The following is a 23,028-nucleotide window of genomic DNA, read 5'->3' as shown; positions in this document are numbered from 1 at the left end:
TGAACTTGATTTTCTATCCTTGAATTCCAGCTTGAGAGGACAGATAAAATTGTTTAAAACATAGCATGTTGTAGGTGCAGTTTAAAAAGAGGGTAGCTAATGCTACCACCCCTTTCCTGCTGCAGACCCCTAATTTGCCCCATACGTGATCCCTGGGAGTCCTCATGAAAAGCATTTTAGGGAGATCATTGTGCTGCAGCAGGATAGGAAGAGCCAGGAACATTCTGTTCCATGACAAAAGTGCCTTCCATTAGTGGGGAACTTAGTCTGGATCCAACTCTGAACTGAAAAAAAAAGACAACCAAATTATGTAGTACTGTGTATTTCAGCACGAACATAATTCACGGCAAGTGTTTTTTTCCTTCTCATTATTATCTTCATGGTGCTTTTAGTACAGTTACAAAAGTATTTCATATTCAGGCAGGCGATTGATCACATTAAGAAAGGGATGTTGAAATTGGTTACTAATTAAATAATTACAACTAATTAATACTAATTAAATTAGTATTGATACACTTAGTACTTTTAAAGACTTTGATCATTTTTAATGCAGGGTGTTTAATAATCTTTAATGATCTTATGCTGCTATATGCTTTTATCGTGTTGTTGCTTTGTGAGACACCTTGAGGCAGGAGAGCTGGAATAGAAATATAGAAAATAAATACACAACCTGACAGAGTTACACTTAAGTTATATCTGGCCATCTTTAACAAATAAGTTTCACATCCCTTCATGTGAACTCATTTGAACTTCATATGAAATGTAATGGGCCACGTAAATAAAAATGTGGCATGAAATTGCAACTACTACAGTCTTTCAATTACAGTAATGAAATGTAAAGTCATATGGATATTGTTATTGATTAATTTGAATCATTTAAAGAATGGCAGGCCTCCTGTTTGTTATTTTGTTCCACATATCATGTATGGATCCAGCATTCTGTGGCTGCAATCACAAATTATTCTTACCCTTAATCCCCTCCTTTAGCAGTCCTTTCCAATCCTAGGAATGTTGGGATCAGAGGGCACGCATAGACCAATAGGCATGCAAGTTGGAGGGGTTCTATGCTATGGATGGTGAAGACGGAAAAATTGCTCTTCTATCAGCACAGTTCTTCCTAACAGAACTGGGAAGGGATGACCTTGCCCACTTCCTCAGTCCCTCCTCCTGTGTACTGGGAAGTGGAGAGCAGAGATGGGCATGAAATGGGAAAACAACGAAATGAGCATTTCATGTTTTGTCACATTCCACGAATCACAAATCATGAACTTTCACAAAATTGTCCCATTTCACAAAATGATTCGTTAGTTTTGTGATTTGTCAGAACCCAGGGCACGTCAGTGGCCCCCTTCATACCCAGAGATGCCAAACTCGCAGAGAGGCTTCAGCAGGCTCTCCTCCACCCACCCTCACCCAACAAGCCAGCAAGAACAAATGCTCTAAATAAGAATATAAGCAAAGAAAATTAAAGGAAAAAAAGGTAGGCCTCAGTTAAGCTAGGCCCCAGAGCCAGGCAATGCACTGAGACTGGGGTGGGGTGGGGTGGAGGAAAGAAGGCACCCTCACCCAATGACCTTCCCAGCAATGCCAAGAGCTGAAAATAAGAAAGAGGCTTTTCGGTCTCTTTTAAAGTAGCAGCAAATCCAGCCAAAAGCTCCCAATTCCACTCTCTCACTCCAGATCCCAGCAGCAGGTCCTCTCTCTCCTGCAACTGAAAAGCACAAGGCAGAGACTGTGTCTTATATAAGAAATGCTCACATAGAGCAGAACAGGAGATCTCTGGTTGGCAGACAGACTTGCCTAATAGGGTTTGGAGGGATGAGATTGGTGTCTCCATTGCTACAGAAGGCCCATCTCAGTTGCCTAGGGGATTAACCCCCCTGCGCCTTGCTGTATAGGGCAGTTGGCAGGGAGAGCTGCCTATCAAGGTTATGTGGGCTAAGATTGGGGTTTCCAATGGCAACAAAAGGTCTGCAGACATTCTGGGCCTGTGTTGCCTAGGGAATTAATGGATCGGCGCCAGCCTGTCTGGCATCACGAATCATTCACAAATCGAACAAATCTACTCAAGAAGTCGTGAATTTCATGAAAACCACGGCCCCACGAAACGTGTTTTGCAAAACACGAATTGGCCCAATTCATCACGAAATTTGATTCATATTTCAATTTGTGCCTATGTCTAGTGGAGTGGAACCAGGGAAGGATCTGCATCCATAGAGCAAATAGTGTTCGTTGATAGAAAAACTTCTAAATTGCAAGTATAATTGTAAGGAGTTTTGTTGGGGGAAGTAGTGTCTTTTACATTTTGGAGGGGACCATAAGAGATCTTCAGGAGCATCATTTCAATAGAGGGGGAAAACCAAGAAAGCACTTAAAATGCTTGAAAACAAACTGAACACAAACTCTTTTTTGTCTGTAGCAACTTTAAACATCACGCTTAATTTTTAACCTATGTCATTCCGCTTTAATGTGCAGTGTTGTCCTTTTGATGCTTAACTCACCTAGACTGGCTAGGTAGGTTTTTTTAAGCCATCCCACTTTTAACAATTATTTTGTTTTTCTTTACACTTTTCATGTTTAGCTTTTTTCCCTGTAACTACAGGATGCATCAGTGCCTGAATATCACCTCATGTCTCTATTACATCTGTTCCCCCTAATGAACCCCCCTGTTTGAAGCAGGTTTAATACATTGCTATGACAGATAATGGTGGAAGAACCTGCTGCAATTTTCTGGCAAGAGACTCAGCTTTTTTTAAAAGTGCAACATTCACAATTGTTCTAACATTAATCAGACCTAAAATTTGCATCATTTATAGAATACAAGCCTGATCCCTAGTTGCTCAAATTGGGATGGAGATGCTATTTCCCAGTTGGCCCTTCTGGCTCAGTGTAGAAGATGCTTAACAAACAAACAAAAAAGCAGGAAGTTTACAATTTGATTCTAAAAAGAGGTATATCTTTCTAAGAGCTAAACCACACCAGACGAATTACATGAGGACACTCTCACGTGAAGGGAGATGCAGTGTTAGTTAGCTGGGAAGCGTAGTTTGAATTTCACCTCTCTCTACAGAGCCAGCTAGATCGCTCCTCAGAGGGTTTGTTAATTTCCTCTTTGCCGCCTGGAAGGCTCTGTTAATTATTAACAAACCCTCTGAGGAAAGATCTTTGCCTGTTCTGTAGAGAAGTGAAAGTAACAAACCCTCTGAGGAGTAATTCGTCTGGTGTGGTTTAGTTCTCAGTCCATTGAAATCATTAGGTTTAGAAAGGTTTAACTCTGCTTCAGATTGTGTTGTTATATATGTGTGTGTGTGTGTATCCCAGAATAGATTTATTACATATTTCAGAAAAAAAGAGATGCATCCTTGCTTTATGCCTACTTTAATTAATGTCCATTGAAAAGTCTGTAAAACTCTAAATCAAAGGAGTCCATGCTGAACTAAGCTTTCACAGCAGTTTGTTGAAATCGTGCTCTTGAGAGGATGTGCATGTTACTTATGTGAAAGTTGCATTTGACAAAAAGGGATAAGAAATCTAAAAACAATGCAGTCAAAGAGCAACTTGAATTATTTTTGCTGGGTTTTTAAATCACAATTGCTGTAAGTTATCATTATTAATTAATCTGAAATTTACATTGCAGACTCAGTCCGCTAGTAACACACTGCAGAAACACAAATCTTCCTCCTCATTTACACCTTTTATAGACCCCAGATTACTACAGATTTCTCCATCTAGTGGAACAACTGTCACTTCTGTTGGTAAGTAGCTATATATAGGTCAGCTGAATAAGAGGAATAGTAATATGCTATCCAGGGCTTTTTTTCAGCTGGAACGCGGTGGAACGGAGTTCCGGAACCTCTTGAAAATGGTCACATGGCTGGTGGCAGCGCTGAGCAGCACAGAGAGCAATCTAAACTCCCCTCTGTCTGGAGATCAGGGGGTGGGGCCACCAGCCATGTGACCATTTTCTCCGAGGGCAACCCACTGAGTTCCACCACCTCTTTTCCCAGAAAAAAAGCCCTGATGCTATCCACTAAAAATATTCAGAAAAATGTATGGTGTTCTTTTAGTCATTCCTTTTTGTTCTTGTGGAAATGAAGGGGAGTGTCTTGCATTTTTCTGTAATGTACTCTGTATTCCTCAGTATTGTAGATCATTGTATTTCTCTCTCCTGCGCTGCAGTAGGGTTCTCTAGTGAAGCAATGAGATCAGAGGCAATAAGGCAAGATCCAACCAGGAAAGGATCCGTTGTTAATGTGAACCCTACCAATACACGGCCACAGAGTGACACCCCAGAGATTCGCAAATACAAAAAGAGATTCAATTCTGAAATCTTGTGTGCTGCCTTATGGGGTATGGAATTATGTGTTTATTCTTACTTGCCATATTTGTTTCAGAGTTGCAGATTATGCTTAAAGTTATGCAAATCTTTCAGGATATTGGAAGTAATTGCTATTATTGTGTAACGTATGTATATTCAATATGTGCACCAGAGAAAAGGTGGCATGTTCACAAGTTGTATTGAAGGTGAACCCTTCGCTTGATACATGTTTCCTTTTAGATATCATTTTGATTAATATTCTTGTATTAATATTTCAATGAGTGTGGTGCAGGCAATTTTTCTGCAAACCTGAGCACTACCCCAACTCTGTAGAAAAATGCCTTCTCTCTGTACCTGGCCCCATTTTCTGGGTTTTCTGATTCTGCACTGGGATCAGGTTCAGAATATGATGTTCCTAGTAAATTTACATAATATATTTGCACAATAAATGTCATATTAATGGTCTCCTTTAGGGGCAGGATTCAGGTGCGTGACATGCCTTTGCCAGAGAACTGGAGCTGTCTCCACAATTGGTGAGTCAGGAACTCCTCTGCCAAATCAAATAAACTTATTATGTACTGGTTTGATTTTATTCACCTTAGGAGTGAATTTGTTAGTTGGAACAGAGAGTGGCCTAATGCTGCTGGACAGAAGTGGCCAAGGGAAGGTATATCCATTAATAAACAGACGACGGTTCCAGCAAATGGATGTACTTGAAGGTCTGAATGTCTTGGTGACAATATCAGGTAAATATAATTTATTTAAGAATTAAAAGAATGCTCCTGTTTTGAGTAGCAAAGCATTTGACATAAACCTCTATGCTTTTGTGTCTGCTCTTTCCTTTCCCCCAGTTATTTTCTGTGTACATAGTATAGTATATGTATTTAAAGTAGCCTATTTGACAGCTACTCAGGCAGGAGTGGTTGTGCTTGCTTTCGTTATATTGTTCCCTATGGGATGATATGGATGTAATGCAGTGTAACTGCTAACTAGATTTTAAGGAATCGGAAGTTGTAGCTTCCACCTTAAATTCCCTTTCATGGACAATGTGCAGGTTCCCTGTGTGGATCCCCAGGGGCTGCCAGTCATCTTTAGTGGTGTCAGAAGGCAAAGTTCCAAAATGACTGGCAAGTGAAGCCTCACTACCAGGGTGACGAGCAGCCATCAGCCTCTTTTAACCCACATCTTAAAGTCAAGAGGTTTGCAAAACCAATCCTGTAAGTAGCCACATTGCAGGCTTGATCCAAAGAAACAATTAATTTAGGAGTTTGTGACAAATTGGCCCTGGTTCTGGATTTGGATTGAAGCCACAACTTTTAATAACTCCACACCAATATAATAGTAAGCAATTTATTAAAGAAAAGTACAAAGGCAAACAAAGAATACATAGAAGTATGAAGGAGAAGCAAAGAAAATGACAACGAGCTATTTAAGATAGTAGAGCCCTGTGGCGCAGAATGGTAAGCTGCAGTACTGCAGCCCAAGTTCTGTTCATGACCTGAGTTCAATCCTGGCGGAAGCCGGATTCAGTTAGCCAGTTCAAGGTTGACTCAGCCTTCCATCCTTCCGAGGTCAGTAAAATGAGTACTCAGTTTCCTGGAAGTAAAGTGTAGATGACTGGAGAAGGCAATGGCAAACCACCCTGGAACAAAAAGTCTGCCAAGAAAACATTGTGATGCGACGTCTCCCCATGGGTACATGGGTAAGTAACGGTGCTTGCACAGGGGACCACCTTTACTTTTATTTAAGATAGGCTACGTGCACTAGAAATCCCTAAACTTGTTCCAATGTTACTTTCAGCAAGTTCCAGTGTCCAAATGGAAGTTTTAGCTCTTAAGTCCAGATATTGAAAAGACAAAAGCAGAAAGCTAGCCCAGGAATCCACCAGTTACATAGAATTCAGGAACAGGAGCAAAAGCAGGAATGGATCCCCTTCTCTTCCCCCTGATCTCAGTTGCTGAAGGAGCAGCTGGCCTAAACTCTTAGCCAATCAGAAGGGCCAAAAACCCCTCTGATGATAAGCCCAGCCGATGACTTCCCTCGCAGGTAAGGGAAGGGGGAAAGAAATCATCATCTCACCCCCATAATGCTACATGCTAACAAGCCACAAGCACAAGGCTGGTGCCAGCACAAGGCCTTGTATCTGCCCGGAACAAACAGTGCCGGCCAGCCTCAGTCTCCCAGAAGGATAAAAAAAAATTCTCAGAAGCCGAACCAAGATGTTTAAACTAAAAAAAAATGAATTTCATTACAGACAATTTCCTTCAACCAGTTTACTTCTGCTGTTACTAGAGGTGAATGATTTCCAACTGTGGCTGAAAGTTACTTCCTGGTGGAAAAGAATCTGACCTATTCCACCTACAATGTCATGTGAGAGATTTTTTTTAAAAAAAAACGTTCTGCTGCTTAAAATAAGTGTTATTGTAAACTGCTTTGAGTCTCACTTTGTGAGAGAGAGGCTGGGTAAAATCATTTTAAAATAAAAATAAATTTACCATGGCTTGGAATTGGATTTCATCTATATGAACATCCAAGGACTCTCCAAGCCTATCTTTTAAATTTAGAATTATTCCCAAATTCTAAAAGCTAGGTTCAAAGTATCTCTGTTCCTATGTTAACCATATCAAAAAGAGTCCAGTAGCACCTTTAAGACTAACCAATGAACTTGATTCTCGAAAGCTTATGCTAAAATAAAATTGGTTAGTCTTAAAGGTGCTACTGGACTCTTTTTGATTTTGCTACCACAGACTAACACGGCTAACTTCTCTGCATCTATGTTAACCATAGTTAGTATTGGTCGGACTTAATACCAAGGCAGAGGAAATCTGTCTGGGAGCAGGAAACGGGAGGGTGTGATCCTACTGCAGAACCTTCATTTCCCTAACCCTTATGAGTAGCTAGCTGGCACTGTGTACGGACTGGCCCTCAACAACTTGTTTCATTTTGTAAGCCGTTATTTTATAAAACGTTTTTAACTTGCTCCACATTTTATGTCTTTGTTAACATGATCTTCATGTTGTGTGTCACTGTGTGGAGCTGCTTTTATTATTATTATTACAAGGGTTCTATACAGCATAATAAATACATTGTGATTATGTGATAATACAGTTCGATCGCAATACTATTCAGACTAGGGCAGCTTGAGTTCTGCTAGCTTTGCTTCTTACTGCTTGTAGCTAGAGGTCCTAATACATATTAAATAAAGGATTTGTAATAATCACCCACTTCCTAACTGTAGTGTTACACACAGTGGCTGCTTTGTTCATGTATATATAGAATGCAACTAGCTTAATTAAATGAAAATGAAATCCTACCCTCATGTCATAGGTGACTTATGGTGACCTCTGGTGGGGTTTTCATGGCAAGAGACTAAACAGGTGGTTTGCCATTGCCTGCCTCTGCAACCCTGGGCTTGGTTGAAGGTTTCCCATCCAATTACTAACCAAGGCTGACCCTGCGCTTCTGAGATCTGACAAGATCAGCTTAATTAAGATTTGTTCAATTGGCTGTGTTTTCTTAAAATAAACCTGGCATTATAGAGTGAGGAAATACTAAATATGATTCCTCCGTTTGCATATTTAGGGGACAGAGGCTTAATGTGTGTGTGTGTGTGCGCGCACGTGCATGCATGCATACTTTTAGTTCATCTTAATTTTGTTGGTGTTTTAAGCACAGTATTGGAGTAAAAAGTGGTATCATTTAAACAGTGCTTTAAAAAATTGAAATAAAGTAATGAGAAACAGATGTTGTATTTGATTCTACAATGCTGGAATTGATAGCTAAGGGAATATGATTCAGTCCAACCCCTGCATGCGGAGATGGTCCAGTATGTGAGCAAGAAGACATGAGAAGGAACGTTTGAGTGTGTGTGTGTGTGTGAGAGAGAGAGAGAAATGAATAAATGTGGTTCAAGTTATGACACTGATATTAACAAAAGATTGATTCATTAAAAATGCTATGGAAGTCATGCAGTTCTTTTTTATAAAAAAAAAACCAGCATTTCTCAGATGACGAAAGTCTGTAGTTAAAACTTGTTTTATCTTTTTGTTTATTGTGTCAGTGGAAGTCATGGACTTCTTGTCTCTAGTTGTTTCCTCTGTGCATATTGTTTCCTCTTTTGGAGCACGTTAAATTAACCCTTCAATTAGATAATCTGTTAGTGAGGGATACCTTAAATAGTTGAATATGCAGAGAGTATACAAAGGAGTTCTTGTAACCAAAGGCTTGATCATTTTGAAGGGCTCAATGAAACTTCATAGATAAATCTTCTTTTCCTTTTAAAGGCTCTCCTTGTAGTTCTTCTAATTTTTTAATATACCTTCAGAAGCTAACTTCGGCATGCTGAATTTACAGCTTCATTGTTTATATGTTAAACAGCTGATTTAACCTAGAAAGTAATTAACGCTAGAAGAATGTTGCAGGTTGGGTCTGTGCAGCAGGAGTAGTGAAATTACTACATGCAAATTTATATCCCAGTTATATCAAAAAGCAAGATTTAAGCATATGCTTGTTTTCCATTGAACTCAGAGCAGAACCACAAGTGACAAAAGGCACAGGTTGGACACTTGTCAGCTTCCCTCAAGTTTTGATGGGAAATGTAGGCATCCTGGTCTCGCAGCTTCGCTCTCTGACTGCTGTCCAATGGACTTTTCAACTGTCACTTGTCCAACATTCTGCCAAGCTGCCTACATTTCCCATCAAAACTTGAGGGAAGCTGACAAGTGTCCAATCTGTGCCTTTTGTCACTTGTGGTTCTGCTCTCAGTCTGGTATAAAAGTATTTAACTTTGGCTAGAACTTGCCTACATTGGCTGGAACTTGCAACATTTAGTAATGTTCAAAAGGGTGGCACTTTGTAGCTGAATAAGCATTTCAGTTTTTCATACCTATGTTGTCTTTCATTTATTTTAAGTAGAAAGTCCAATTTCTGTTTTTTAAAAAGCTGTAACCAATTACATATTAGTTGAATGAATTCCATTAACAAATTTAACAATGAACATCACACTTGGATATTAGTGTAGTTATGCTTCAAGGCATAACGCTTGTGGTTCTTTTTTTCCTCATAAAGATCACAAGGATATAATCAGTACCCTTTGTAGGGAAGAAATGTTTACATTGCCTTTGAGATAGTAAAATACAACCTATTGAACTGTGCTTTTCTTCAAAATCCAGACAAAGCTCTAACTTTCCTAAAACACAGTTGTGATTTAGGCCTCTCCCAAGTTTACCTGCAGAAGTGCATGGGGCAAGTAGTGCCCTCACGGCCTACGGAATATCACATGAACTTGCATTTTCAAGTTCTGGCTGTACATTTGGCCCCACTTCAATAACTGCAGTTGCCCCCTTTTAATCAGTCAAAATCATAAAATGGCAGTGGCAACCCTCACTGGAGGCACCAATTTATAGAACTGAACCCTCATGAGATTCCTACCAAGCTGCAAGCCCATCAATAGCACTGTCCCTTCTCCAGATTAACAAAGGACAATTTTAATTGTGTGACTCAAAGCCATTTCTTTTGTCAGAAAAGTACTTATTCAGCATTACTCATAAAAAGATGCCTCTACCAACTAGTGATTGTTTCCTACCATGTGATTTGCTTTCCAAACGCATGATATGTCAAGGGAATCTCCCTACCAGTGGCATTTTTTTTAACGATACAAACATTTCTCCCCTACAAAGAGCACTGGTTATATCCTCTGCATCTATGGTTATATCCTTGTGATCTTTATTTTACTATCTCAACTGCAACTGAGGAAATACTCGGTAAGTTTCAAAAGCTCACAAACAACACACAACAGGAACTGGTCCAAAAATAGTACTCCACAGCTGATTTGTCATGTCTTCTTCTCTGTGATTAATGTGAAAATAACAGTATCAGAGGGATGGCCATGGAGCACATAAATCATTTTGGATATGCATTATAGTACCCTATGATCTTCTGCTAGAATTCAGAACAATGCATTTATTTTTAGCAGCTGTTTATTTTTATTTATTTATTCTTCCATCATTGGAACTTGAGGTGTCCTACCTAGGTTTCTTAGGAGTTCAGCCATCTGTGTACCACCCAGACCCAGATTTATTTTGCGTTAATAAAGTTGTTTATCTTCCAGCTGTAACTTGGCACCATTTTCAACTTTATGGTCGTTTCTTAAGGATTTAGCCACTGTGATTGCAAAAGATAGAGTGATGAATATTTGTCAGGCAATTCTAAATTCTAGACACCCTGACATTCCCATTCTTTCTTACAATATTAAATTTATTACTACAAAAGCAGCTTCCCATAATACTTCTATACCCTTGCATCCATATTGACTATACGCCATAGATTTTTTTTTAAACGTCCCAGGTAATCTGGGGACTTCAGATGACTAGGTGACAATTGTAGTTAGAAAGTTCAGAGGATAAAGGGCAGCTGCTGCAGATCTACTAAATATGCCGATCTAGATGTTTGAAAGTAGGGAAAAAAGAGTCGTGTGTGGCTGGATTGCAGATGTGATTTTTGTCAGCTTTCTCTTTTGTCAGTAGTTTCCTGTACCTCTGAAATGTCACTTCTGAAGGTCAGGAGACCCTCCAGAACAGAGACAGTGTGACAGAGGGAGGCTGTAACAAGGGTTTAGCAGGGGTTGCCTCTCCTTGCACAAACATAGTAAGTGCTCACTCTGTTCATGTACAAAGGAAGGAAGATTATTCCTACCAAGTCCTCTCGAAATGCAATCCCTCATGCCTTCCATTTCTGGAGGGCCCCACTGACATTTCAGGCTTGTAGGAAAGCTGTGATAACAGGGAATACTGATGAAAACTTCATGTAAATATAAAATCCAAGTAAGTATGTAACTTACACCTAAGCTGCCATCAATAATTTTTTTTGGGGGGGGGTTATCCTGGTTGTGTTCAGTTTTTAGTAATTTGACAACTTTGATTTTAGGCAAGAAAAACAAATTGAGAGTTTATTATTTGTCCTGGTTAAGAAACAAAATCCTTCACAATGACCCTGAAGTAGAAAAGAAACAAGGTTGGACAACTGTGGGTGATTTGGAAGGCTGTGTGCACTATAAAGTTGGTAAGTAAAGTATCATGCTAACTCTGAAAGCCAGTCAAAAAGACATTACGTAATGAAAAGTACAGTGCTCCGAGCCACGTTCTTAGATCTAGTCCAAGTGCAGAGTTACAGAAACTTAAGTATGTTGCTGTTATGTGGAAGAGCTTAATTGTGTCAGAGGAACAATGTGAACTAAATTGTGATAGGTAGTTTCTTAAGAAAATGTATACAAGCCTCTTGTACTACGGAGGGACACACAAACAGCATCAGGAAGTCCATTGTTGTTTCTGCTGCTGGCACCTTTTCAAACGGAGAGCTCTTCAACGAAAAGATTCCTTCTAACTTCTGGAGTAGTTTTAGTTTAACTTAAAACTGATTTTGTCTATTACTAACTGAGTTTGTTTTGAATCATCCTTCCCCACAGTATTTCTTTTGTGTCCCCTTGGCTATTTCTATTCATTACCAAATAGGCTGATCTTGGAACAGATGTTTGGTCACTTAGAGACAGGATTATATTTTTCAGTATCACTGCCAAGTGAACAGAGATTGATCGAGCAGTTTTTGAACAATACATTAACATCTCCTTTGGAGGTGAATATAGTAATGTGAGGTAAATCCTTTAGAATTTCACAGTAGGAAAGGTAATGCATTGCACTAAGACTTCATTTTTAGTGTTACAAAATTTGTAGTATCTGTCTATAGAGAACAATAAAATATATATCAGGAATAGGGTCTTAAGTTACATTTTTGGCTGCTACTCTAAGCCATGCTATTGCTACACCCAGCCTGGTCTATAATATGAGGTTAATGAGAAGTACCTTCATGTTTGTTTTATGAGTTACTGAGAAAATGGTTAGTCACTTCAGGTTCCAGGATGCAATATATAAGGTCCTCCTATTAAGGAATTCTTAAATAATTTAATTAGGAAGTGCCCTGATGCATGGGGATCCTTAAATCTGCAGATTGGGGCAACACGGCAACACAAAAGATCTTTCTGCAAGCCAGGGGTCCTCCCAGGTTTGCAGAAAAATTCTGAAAACTACAAAAAAAGTTCTTTGGGAGTTTAACCCCCTCCCCCCAATAACAGCACGTAGTCTGCACACGTGTGACTAACCTTCAGGCTATAGGAAGCTGCTGCAAAACAAGCCCCTACTGTGATGACACTGGGGCACCCAGCTGGCCAGCAGGCAATAGCCACAGTAGTCCTGCTGTGTAGTAGTCCTACACAGTAGGTGTAGGTGGCATTGGGGTGCTTCTGCCCAGCTGGGTGTGGCTGTTGCTCTACGATGTTGCCAGGCAGAGAAGTGTCACAGAAAATGCATGGGCTAGGAAGAAGCCGTGCAAAGCCCAATGTGCTCCCACCATTAACATAACTACTCCCTGCCTGGCCTGCATGCCGCCAGAATGGAGAGGCCTGCAATTCAAGCCTGTGCTATGAAAAAATAGCTGCCAACTGCAGGTAGAAGCAACCTGATGGAGGACATATCAGAAAGGAAGTTGCCCCGTGAGCAATACCAGCAATGAGCCAAAGGACCCAAAGGGAGAGCAAGCGCTGAAATCCCAAGGGGAAGAGGCTTCAGGGCAGGGTAGGGGCAATTCAGCAAATTCTGCAGGGGAGGAAATCCCCTTGCGATTTTTGAGCCTCCTGCCCCCGCTTGTTTGTATAAATATACATATAAATAAAGCAAAAGTTTTGAAAAGAAAAAAATAGCATATTGGTTAGGTAGTTGGGCTGTGAGCCAACACTCTTCCGGTGTTGACACTGAGATCTCTCAGTGACACTGAGAGATCTCTGTCTTTTGGTGCTACACCTCTGAAGATGCCATCCACAGCTGCTGGCGAAACGTCAGGAACTACAATGCCAAGACCACGGCAATACAGCCCGGAAAACCCACAACAGCCATCGTTCTCCGGCCGTGAAAGCCTTCGACAATACACTCTTCTGGTTTGACTGCCACTACTGCCTTATGCTCAGCAGGTAGCCTTGGGATAGCCAGTCCTCTCAGCCCCAACTGCCCAGATGCATTGTGGGGATAACAATAACACTAACTTTGTTCACCACTCCGAATTGGACTCTAATCTGTCTAGAAGAGTGGTATGTAAGTGCAGTTGTTGGGGTTTTTTCAGTGATGTGTGTATATATTGCAACAGGCAGCACCATAGAAAAAGCTTTCCTTCCTCTGTGTGAGGAAAGGGAACATGCCTGTTCTGATATGGCACCTGCATAAATTCATACAGAAAATAACTTTTTAATGTATATGTTTCATTAATGGGTAGGTTTTGAATTCGTCAGCCCTAGATAGTAGCATCCAATATGCTAGATATTAGCTTTTAGCATTCATTTTATTGAATAGTTTTCTTTAAGACAAACTCCAAAAATGTACAACAGCAGGATTTGAGTCCAGTGGCTCCTTAGAGATCAACAAACTTTTCAAGATGTAAGCTTTTGAGAGTCAGAGCTTCTTCTTCAGATACAGGGAGGACTGGAGATATCTGAGCCTTTATATCCCAGTCAGGAGGTAGGATAGATGAAGCAAAGAAGGGAGTCAAAATGTAAAGGTACACTGCAGCTTGATTAGAGTTTAAATTAGCATCTGTAGTGAGAGAAGAAACCCATGTCTCTATTCAACTCCTCAGAGGTGGGGTCCATTGTTCTGAACTTGTAAATGAACTCAAGTTCAGCAATCTCACATTGTAACCTGCTCTTGAAGTTTGGAAAATGTGATCTACCTCATTGAATTAAAACTTGACAATAACATATGGGATTTTTGTAAAATAAGGTATCTTATTTACACAAACTGAAATATGGAATTATCTCTAAAAGTCCATCTTTCTAAGAACCGTGGTTCTTAATCTGTTAGAGTAAATTCTTGTGCATGCATTTTTTGGAAATATTTCTATAGTGATTATTTTTTCTGTTTTCATAGTTTCAAAGCAGTTTCAATTGACTTCTTTTTCCATTGTAATCAGTTCTGCAACTCACAACATTAAATTCATGCACGTTGTCTTTTTTAATTTCAGTAAAATATGAAAGAATTAAGTTCTTGGTAATTGCTTTGAAGTGTTCTGTGGAAGTCTATGCCTGGGCACCAAAGCCATACCACAAATTTATGGCATTTAAGGTAAGGCTGTCCATCTGTAAGAAGAGACTCAGTGAAGGCCGTGTGTGACCACAAAAGTATATAGCAGTCAAAATGGAAGTGACAGTGGGAGATCCCTAAATAGATTTCCCACTGTTTTTAAAGACAAATAGCTCCTGTAACAAGCCCTGATCCAGAGGGAACACTTCTATTGTTACCTTAATCCCTTCTATTGCCTGGTCTATTTGCTCTACGTGAGAGAACATTCAGGTGCCCATGTAAGCAAATAACAGCCATAGTCATCAGAAGGAACCTTGAGATTGTGAAAATACTGCAGAGTTAAATGTACACACCCATATGCTGCTGTCCCAATCCAAACAAAGCACTCCTCCCCCTCCCAATCTCCCATTGTCCCATAAAGCTGCACACTCTAATTGGCCTTTGCCCAGACTTTAGTTTTCATGTTAAAATTTCATCACAGAGGCAATATAAACATACAATGCCAACATTCTAGAGGATCAGAAAGCAGGAGACAATAAAACTTGAAATCTTTACTATAGATGGGTTTTTCCACAGATTGGCTGCTTGGGCCTTATATATTTTTTTTAAAACTGGGGAAGAGGCAAAACCCCAAAGTCAGTTATCCCCCAGCCTTTAAAATCTGCTGTTCCAGGCTCCCCACTTTATGGAAATAAGGTTGTTACCTACCAGCAGCCAGGGCTATTTTCTATTTCTGGAGTTGTGGAACGCCTACCTCCAGATAGCTTCATAGACTAACACAAAAAAGTGTGTACTGTCACTTTAAAGTAATATATTTATAGTGACACAAGCTTTTGTGCCCTAGAACTCCTCTTCAGGTGCATGAAATGTTTCATCAGTTGGCATATAGAAGGAGGGGTCAAAATCAGTGCAGTCTATGATATTTCAGCATGATGACTATTCTTGACATCAGTTAGAAACAGTACAACTTTCCCAGACAGCTAAGCAAGTGAACCATGGTATGAATTCATTGGTTTGGACGCAATCTAAAACTTCCTTGCCTGGCTCTCCTCCTGCCTCTTACCAGACTTTCCTCTTCTGCACAGCCTGAAATGCCCTCTGCCCCAAAAAGCTACAGGGCACCTCTAAGGGCAGCATGAAGAAAGAGTTGAGGGTGGGATTGCCACAAACACAGAGGATTCAACCCGCTGTGTTTATTGTGGTCTAACTGGGCTTCTTAAGCGACCAGTTGCTATTGGTAAGAAGCTGTTTTAGGTAATGTGATCATAGTGTTTCATTATTAATTTTTATAGGAAATGTGACATGAATTAAAAGTTTGCATGTAGAATTTTAAATTTCTTGAATATCAAGGACCATTTTTAAAAGAAAGATGGCAGAATTTATTTCTACTTTTAGTCATGGAGCCATTGGGTCCTCCTGATCCAGTGAAGGAGCCAAAGACATAGTTTAAACCTCCTTCTGGTTCCTGGCATCTGTTACGTGAAAAAAAATTACCCTAATGGAAGAGTCAGAGTACTGTGTATGTCAGGATGAGAGCGTTAAAGAGAACTCAGTCCAGTCTGATAAGTATATTCAGGTTTTGTTGTTGTTGTTTACAGTCGTTTGGAGATTTGGGACATAAGCCATTATTAGTGGATCTTACCGTAGAAGAAGGCCAGAGACTGAAGGTGATCTATGGCTCTTGTGCTGGATTCCATGCAGTGGATGTAGACTCGGGATCAGTGTATGACATTTACCTCCCAACACATGTAAGCATTTAAAGTTCTAATCTATAGGTCATACTGTATTATAAAGAGATTTGTCCTTACATTCGGCTTGTGTTTTTGTAAAATTACTCAGCTATTTTTTTAATAAAGTCCTTTGCATTGCAAAAAATACTGGTGACAACCTCGTCCTTTCGCCTTGAAACAAGTTTTCAGCTGCTTGTAAAGTGTACAGTCAGATTGATAAGTAATGTAAATAATTTTCTGAGGAAGTCTTTGGACTTCTGCTCAAAGTGCATGAATATGTGTGTGTTTACAGATCCAGAGTAGTATCCAACCCCATGCAATCATTATTCTACCAAACACTGATGGAATGGAGCTGCTAGTTTGCTATGAGGATGAAGGAGTATATGTTAATACATATGGAAGAATCACCAAAGATGTGGTTCTGCAGTGGGGAGAGATGCCTACATCAGTGGGTATGTATAGCTAACAGATTCACAAATTGCTTTATTAGTAAAGTGATGTGGAGATAAACAGATGTGTTTAAGCAGGTCAGAGAAATGATGAAATATCCAGTTGCTTGCAAGTAATATAGGACAGGCATAGAAGAGCAGTTAATTTTACTGCCTGTTTCCTGTAGGAATTATTTTACAATTGCACTTAATGTGCTTATATACTTCTCATATGTTAATGTATCTTACAAATATAGAAAGTTCTTCTTTACAGTATGCAAGTATAATTGTATTGTTGATGACCCAAAGCTAGGTAAGGATAGCTTAGCTTGAATGCACCGTGCCATATTTGTGAGTGGAGGCATTTCTGTCTGTAAAGGTAAATTCCCACCCGCCCACCCCTGCTTTGGCTGCAGTGAGAGAGGGGAAGTAATAAAGTCATGCCCTGTGGGAGAAAATCCTTTCATCCATGAAAACTCTTCTGTCAGTCCTTGATTAAATAAATTCATGGCTCAGCTAGAATTATGTTACTTGGAGCAAGTGGGTGACGGTGACCCTTAGAGAATCATGGGGGTAGCAAAATCTCATTTCTCTTCCCCCAATTCTACTGGCATTGCCATTACAATGAAGCAAGGTGAGAGCAAGTGGGATGGGTGACGGGTACCAGAAAAAACGTATCCTCCAACCCTAATCTTTCACCCACTTCTAACTAAACTGTTATGCTTCCTTTGCACCTCGATTGTATGTTTTGAAGTATGTATTAGGCAGGGGTCATTTTGTAGAAAAAGAGCTGGAGGAACTCATTAGTATAACTTATTAGCACAACTCATTAGCATATGCCACGCCCCTTGACATCACCAGAAGTGTGTCATTAGCATAACTGATTTGCATATGCCACACACCCCTGACATCACCTATCCTGGCTGTTTTGGACCCAATCCTGACCATTTAGGACCAAAATTGGGCCCAAAATGGCAAAAGGGGGCTGAAAATGGCCGAAAAGGGGCCCCAAATGATCAGGATCGGGCTGCTGCTGAGCGGGAGAATGATCCACTATCCATCAGAGGCCCAATCCGGGCCATTTTGGCCCCAGTCCAGGCCGGAACAGGCCCAAAATGGCCGAGAGTCAGGTGGGCGGGGCCACCTGACATGTGACCTCTTTGGGGAACTGCCGGAACTGCGTTCCTACGCATTCCCCCTCAAAATGAGCCCTGGTATTAGGAATGGTTGTTTTATAGTGCTAACAAATGTATCCAAACCTACGTGTAAACTAAAAGAAGGGGGTAATAGCTTAAGTCCTTTAGTACAGGGTCGGAAATGGTAGTAGCAACAACAGAGGGGAGAGAATAGGAAGCTGCCCCTTGCTATGCATGTACTGCTTCTGCTGTTAAGGTCAGTTTCCAAGCCTGAGGTCAATTACATAGAGCCAGGCAGCCTTTCAGCAACAGCAGACACAAGTAAGAGGACCTGACCAGTGACATGAATGCTCACCATATCCAGGCCTGGTATGCCCACAAAATCCATGGTGTGAAGAAGCCTCGCTCTTACTTGTACCTGATCTTGTTGTTCTACTTTCATTATTTGCGTGGGAATCAATCACTTTACTTGAAATTATGTGATGCTTTGTTACAAAAGGGCGTTTAGAAAGAGAATCTTTATGAGCAGAGACACACAATCCTCTGAGCCTTGATAATTTTACATTTATCCTTTGGATGCAGTGTTGTTTTTTATGCTGCCTTCACTTTTAGGGAATTTAAAAATTCTGTTGTGAAATGGACTAGATGGTTATAGTTTGACTATAAAATGCAAGTTTGGGATAAAGTACAAGAAATTATATGTAGATTTGCAGCCATAAAACTATAGTAATGTTTCAGAATGGCAACATTCATATGTTCAATGCACATAAAAAGTGTGATCAGTTTTGGGGGATCTATTTTTAGTTTTGTATACAATGAATAAATTTCAAGCCGGCTGCACTCGTTCAAATAGATGTTTTAAATAGTCTTAATGGAATTAAGGGTTTCTTTTCTCTGTGCTAACTTAAGGTATATTTACCAGGATAATTGGAATTGTTACCAGAGATTAGATCTTCAGAGAGGAGGGTAAATTTCAGTCAGCTAAAAGCATGGTTATAAAAAGCAATTTCTGTTACATTTTACAGTGTCATAAAGGACTAAAATACTTTATTGTATCTAAACAAAGAGTTATGGCTTCGTATGAAATAATGTCTTCTAACAGGCTGCATGTAAAAATGCTTTATATTGATATTTATTATGCTAACCATTAATACTGGCTGTGTGTTTGTTTGGTTGTAAAGCATATATTCGATCAAATCAGATTATGGGCTGGGGAGAAAAGGCTATTGAGATACGGTCGGTGGAAACAGGACACCTCGATGGTGTATTTATGCACAAAAGGGCACAGAGACTCAAGTTTCTGTGTGAACGTAACGACAAGGTAGAGTATATTTTTGAACTCCCTCTTCTTTATTTCTGCCAACTCAAAATTATTGTTGAAAAGCTGAGGATAGTGAACACTGTCATCTACCCTACATGTATTCCACCCAATCCAGAAGCCCTGCTGTTCAGGAGAAAGGTCTTTGATGCCCACATGGGCTGCCCCATGCTATTTATTGACAGAAGAGTAGAAAAGAATTCCTTGGTCTCCCAGATAATGGGACAGACCTTTTCATGTAAACTTTGAGCATTGATCCCAGGTGTCAACACTCTCTGTGTTTTTGATAGATTCCAATTGTCTTTCATGTTGGTGATCTACCACAGTTGCATTGGTAAATTGTTTTCTCTCTCTCTCTCTCTCTCTCTCTCTCTCTCTCTCTCTCTCTCTCTCTCTCTCATTTCACAGGTTTTCTTTGCCTCTGTACGATCTGGGGGAAGCAGTCAAGTTTATTTCATGACCTTAGGAAGGACTTCTCTTCTGAGCTGGTAGAAGCTAATATATTTTGGCAAGGGATCGCTGACATCCAGAGTCTTCATAACTTGGAATCATTTGCAACTGGAGTACAGGCCTGCCGTGATGCTGTTCCACATGCAAAAAAGCATGTTCAGGCATCACTGGTGTTGGGTTCTTTTTGTTTTAAAACTGAGGCCGTCATATGCGGCTGGTGCTGTAAAGATACTGCCATCAGGTGCTATCAGATTTGGGATCCCACTAGAGAAAGAATCAGGTCTCCTCCCCCTCTCCCTCAGCTCCAGAATTCCTAATGAAAAAGGAAGAGACTGATATGTTTTTGAAAGGAGGGCAGGCGTGAGAAGGTGGCTGGAAGTGATGTAGGCAGAAGCCAGTGTTGCTGATGCGGAGGGCAGATTTAATATAGTAATATTAACAGTGTATTTAATTGACATTTCTCTCTTTTTCTTTTGTAATGTGACAATATGTGGACAAAGAGGAAGGTGCAGGTTTTAAAATATTTATAAAATGTGAAAAGGCACAGTGGTTTTAGGGGAGGTAGGGTGATATTTTTTTTGCTCTTTTTTACGTTGGCCAGGCCAAGAGTTGTCCTTTTTTCTGTGTACCGAGTTTTGCCTAAATACCACATAAGGATGGAGTTTTTAAAATAAATAAACAGAATTGTTCATTTTTCTATACTGACTTTTCATTTGGCCAGAACTTGGTGATGTCAGTGTTAGCACTGCTTCAGTTAAAGGTTTAATTTTTGTTTAAACCTAAAATAAGATATGTGACAACTTTTACTACCAGTCTGCTCATGCAGCATTTCGGGAAGAAAGTCCAGATGTGTTTTTGTTTTTATTTTATGTGCCTACCTCATCATTTCTAATGCATACAATAAAAGAGGTGGTTTAGGGTTATACTTTCTTTCTTTTTACAGGTAAACAAAATACTAATGTCCAGTTAATTGTACCAAAACTAACATATGAAAGAGGTTTGACTGTTAATTTTCTCTCAGGTTTCAGCAGGAGAGACCAGCAGTCATTTGAGATAGTTGAAATCGACTTGTGGCAGTGAGCAAATGGATTCAGTAGCCCAGTTTTTCACTTTTTAATCAGTTTCATCATGGATAGAAGTGTAAGGAATTTAGCCTAAAATTCAGAAGGTTTTCTTTTAACACCTTGGGCTTTAGTAACAGCAAATAACAATAACTAGGCTAATTCTTTAATTGATTAAATATTGTAGGAAACTTTTTTGAGAAGGTAATGTTTTCCTTTTTCTAAAAATGCAATGCACTAAAACTATTTTAAGAATGTAGTGAATACCGCTTACTCCTTTAAAAAGACAACAGCATAAACTTGTGTTTCAGTGTAAGATCTGAACTCTTGGCACTCTTTTCCCCCTCCCTCTGCCCTGCCTTCTTAAAGGAAAAAAAATCAGTTTTGTTTTAATGAGTAAGTTTTTGGCCTTTGTAATAAATGTCTCAAGACTAATACTTTGTTTAAAAGACTACACGTGTTCATTACTTGAGAAACCTTGAGTGTGTAATTTATCTGTTGGTGATGTAATAATGCACAGTGTCACGATTCACTCATTCTGGTTTTTAAAAAGGATTTTAAACTCTCTTTGGTAAGGTTGCCAGCCTCCAGGTGGATCTGGAGATCTCCTGGAATTACAACAGATCTCCAGACTGCAGAGATGTTTTCCACTGGAGAAAATGGCTGCTTTGGAGGATAAACTATGGCTTTATACCTTGCTGAGATCCCTCCTCTCCCTAAACTTTGCCCTCCCCAGGTTCCACCCCCAAATCTCCAGGAATTTCCCAATCCAGAGCTGGCAACCTTACTTTTTGGTAGGGTGCTTTCGTTGACAGCTGCCTTAAGCTCACTGTTTGGTCAGTAAACTGGATTCCAGTGTTTCATGGGCTTTGTCTTCTGCTGTGATTACCTTTTTTATGGCATGGCGTAACAGGGATTTCATTATGATTCTTCAGTCAAGTTGTTTTGATTGTTCCAATGAGAGTGATCACATGGCTTGCTTTGTATTGAACAGTGCCAGCTGAGTGAGCCCGCTCCTTGACAAGTCTGACTTCTGGCATCTGTCAGACTGCTGCTGTTCTTGACCAACATTTTTGTCTTTGCTATAAAGGCTTTCTTTGGAAGAACAAGAACAATTTTCTTTGTTTTATTTTGAAGGTAACTAGTGTAAAACACACACATAAGAATGCCTTATAATTGTTGGCAGAAAAACTTTTTGAAGTCTCTCTTTTTTTAACTTTTTACTTGCAGCATAGCACTGAAGGTCAGGGCCAAGAGGGCTGGGGATGGAGAATGATCTTTTTGTACCTGTTAGCAAGACAGCCAAAAGAGCAACTCTGCTTTGACCAGCAGTAAATGAATGGGACTCAGAAGACCAAAACAGACACACAAAATATAAATGTGTGGTACATTGGCACTATAACATAGTTTACTGGATTGCCAGATGCCATTGGCAAACAATGACACTGAGTGGTTAAACTGATTTAAATCTTGGTCTTTGTCTCTCATGCCACCTTATTATATATATATATATTTTAAGACTACTATTCATAAATGTATGGATATTCTCATAGGGAGAAATTCCTAGGTCAATATGCTGGTGAAGTTTTGTACAACGAACAGGGGCAGGAAAATGACTCATTCAGTAGGGCAGTCACCTTGCTGCCCTGAGTCCCACATAAGTGCCAAGGTGGCTAATTTTACAAGTCAAATCAGTATTATGAAACCACTACATATATAAAAATGTTGAAATCCATTTTTAAAAGCAGTGCTTTTGGTAAGCATCAAAAATACTCCTAGTTTTAGTTTTAAGCTTTAAGTAATAATTTTCTGTATCCTAAGAAAGTAATTCTAACTGTATGCAGTGACTTTATTTTTATTGTATGCACATGTTACGTTGAAGAAATGTTTACAAAATTGTTTTGTTATACTAATGTGCATCACATATTTATGATTTCTTTCGAAGTGATTTTGTGACGTTTAGGTTTTCATAGCAGTAGCAGTACACATTTTTGTGATTTTTTTTAATAACCCCACTCTGCCAACTATAAAGATGCTTAAACAATAATACAAATGACAAAACTACAGTAAAAATTACTAATTGTAGAGCTGCAAAGCAGACTGGTGGCAATTAAACACTTAGCCTTTTTTGCAGTGCTGTCTAATTTGTCTTTTGTGTATTATAAAATTACTGTTTTATCCCCCCCCCCACGTTTTTCCTTAAATAAAGTAAAAATGATACCTATGTGTATGTGAAAAATATTTGGCTAACTTTTCTTTTCTGTAGTGGAGTGAAAGTTGTGGTCTTCAAAATCCCAATGAAAGAAGCAATAAATTGGCCATCCATGAGGAAAAAGTAGGCAGTAAAATCCACACTTGGTTATAGCTTACTTGATGTGCATGTTGATGGGACACGACACGGGACTTTGCACACAAGCCAGCAAGAAAGAATGTGGAATGATGACAAGTCACCGACTAGAAGGCGATAAT

At 39.6% G+C, this 23,028-nt stretch overlaps 1 protein-coding gene across 5 annotated transcripts in view; it reads left to right on the top strand.

Annotated features, from left to right (window-relative positions):
* MAP4K4 (mitogen-activated protein kinase kinase kinase kinase 4) overlaps positions 1 to 22,783 on the top strand; it is a 203,807-nt gene extending 181,024 nt beyond the window's left edge. For all 5 annotated transcript variants that reach the window (XM_054975127.1, XM_054975128.1, XM_054975125.1 and 2 more), the window contains 9 exons: positions 3,638 to 3,755; positions 4,180 to 4,350; positions 4,921 to 5,064; positions 11,243 to 11,377; positions 14,378 to 14,478; positions 16,035 to 16,184; positions 16,459 to 16,618; positions 18,912 to 19,051; positions 19,457 to 22,783. In XM_054975127.1, coding sequence (XP_054831102.1) covers positions 3,638 to 3,755; positions 4,180 to 4,350; positions 4,921 to 5,064; positions 11,243 to 11,377; positions 14,378 to 14,478; positions 16,035 to 16,184; positions 16,459 to 16,618; positions 18,912 to 19,051; positions 19,457 to 19,540 — 1,203 coding nt within the window. In that variant the 3' untranslated portion in view covers positions 19,541 to 22,783. The remainder of the gene's footprint in view (positions 1 to 3,637; positions 3,756 to 4,179; positions 4,351 to 4,920; positions 5,065 to 11,242; positions 11,378 to 14,377; positions 14,479 to 16,034; positions 16,185 to 16,458; positions 16,619 to 18,911; positions 19,052 to 19,456) is intronic.
* The last annotated feature ends 245 nt before the right edge of the window (positions 22,784 to 23,028 follow it).

This window comes from Eublepharis macularius, chromosome 3 (genome assembly GCF_028583425.1).
Source record: "Eublepharis macularius isolate TG4126 chromosome 3, MPM_Emac_v1.0, whole genome shotgun sequence".
NCBI lineage: Eukaryota > Metazoa > Chordata > Lepidosauria > Squamata > Eublepharidae > Eublepharis > Eublepharis macularius.
The sequence above is the reverse complement of the archived record's forward strand: the minus strand, read 5'-3'. Positions and strand labels throughout refer to the sequence as shown.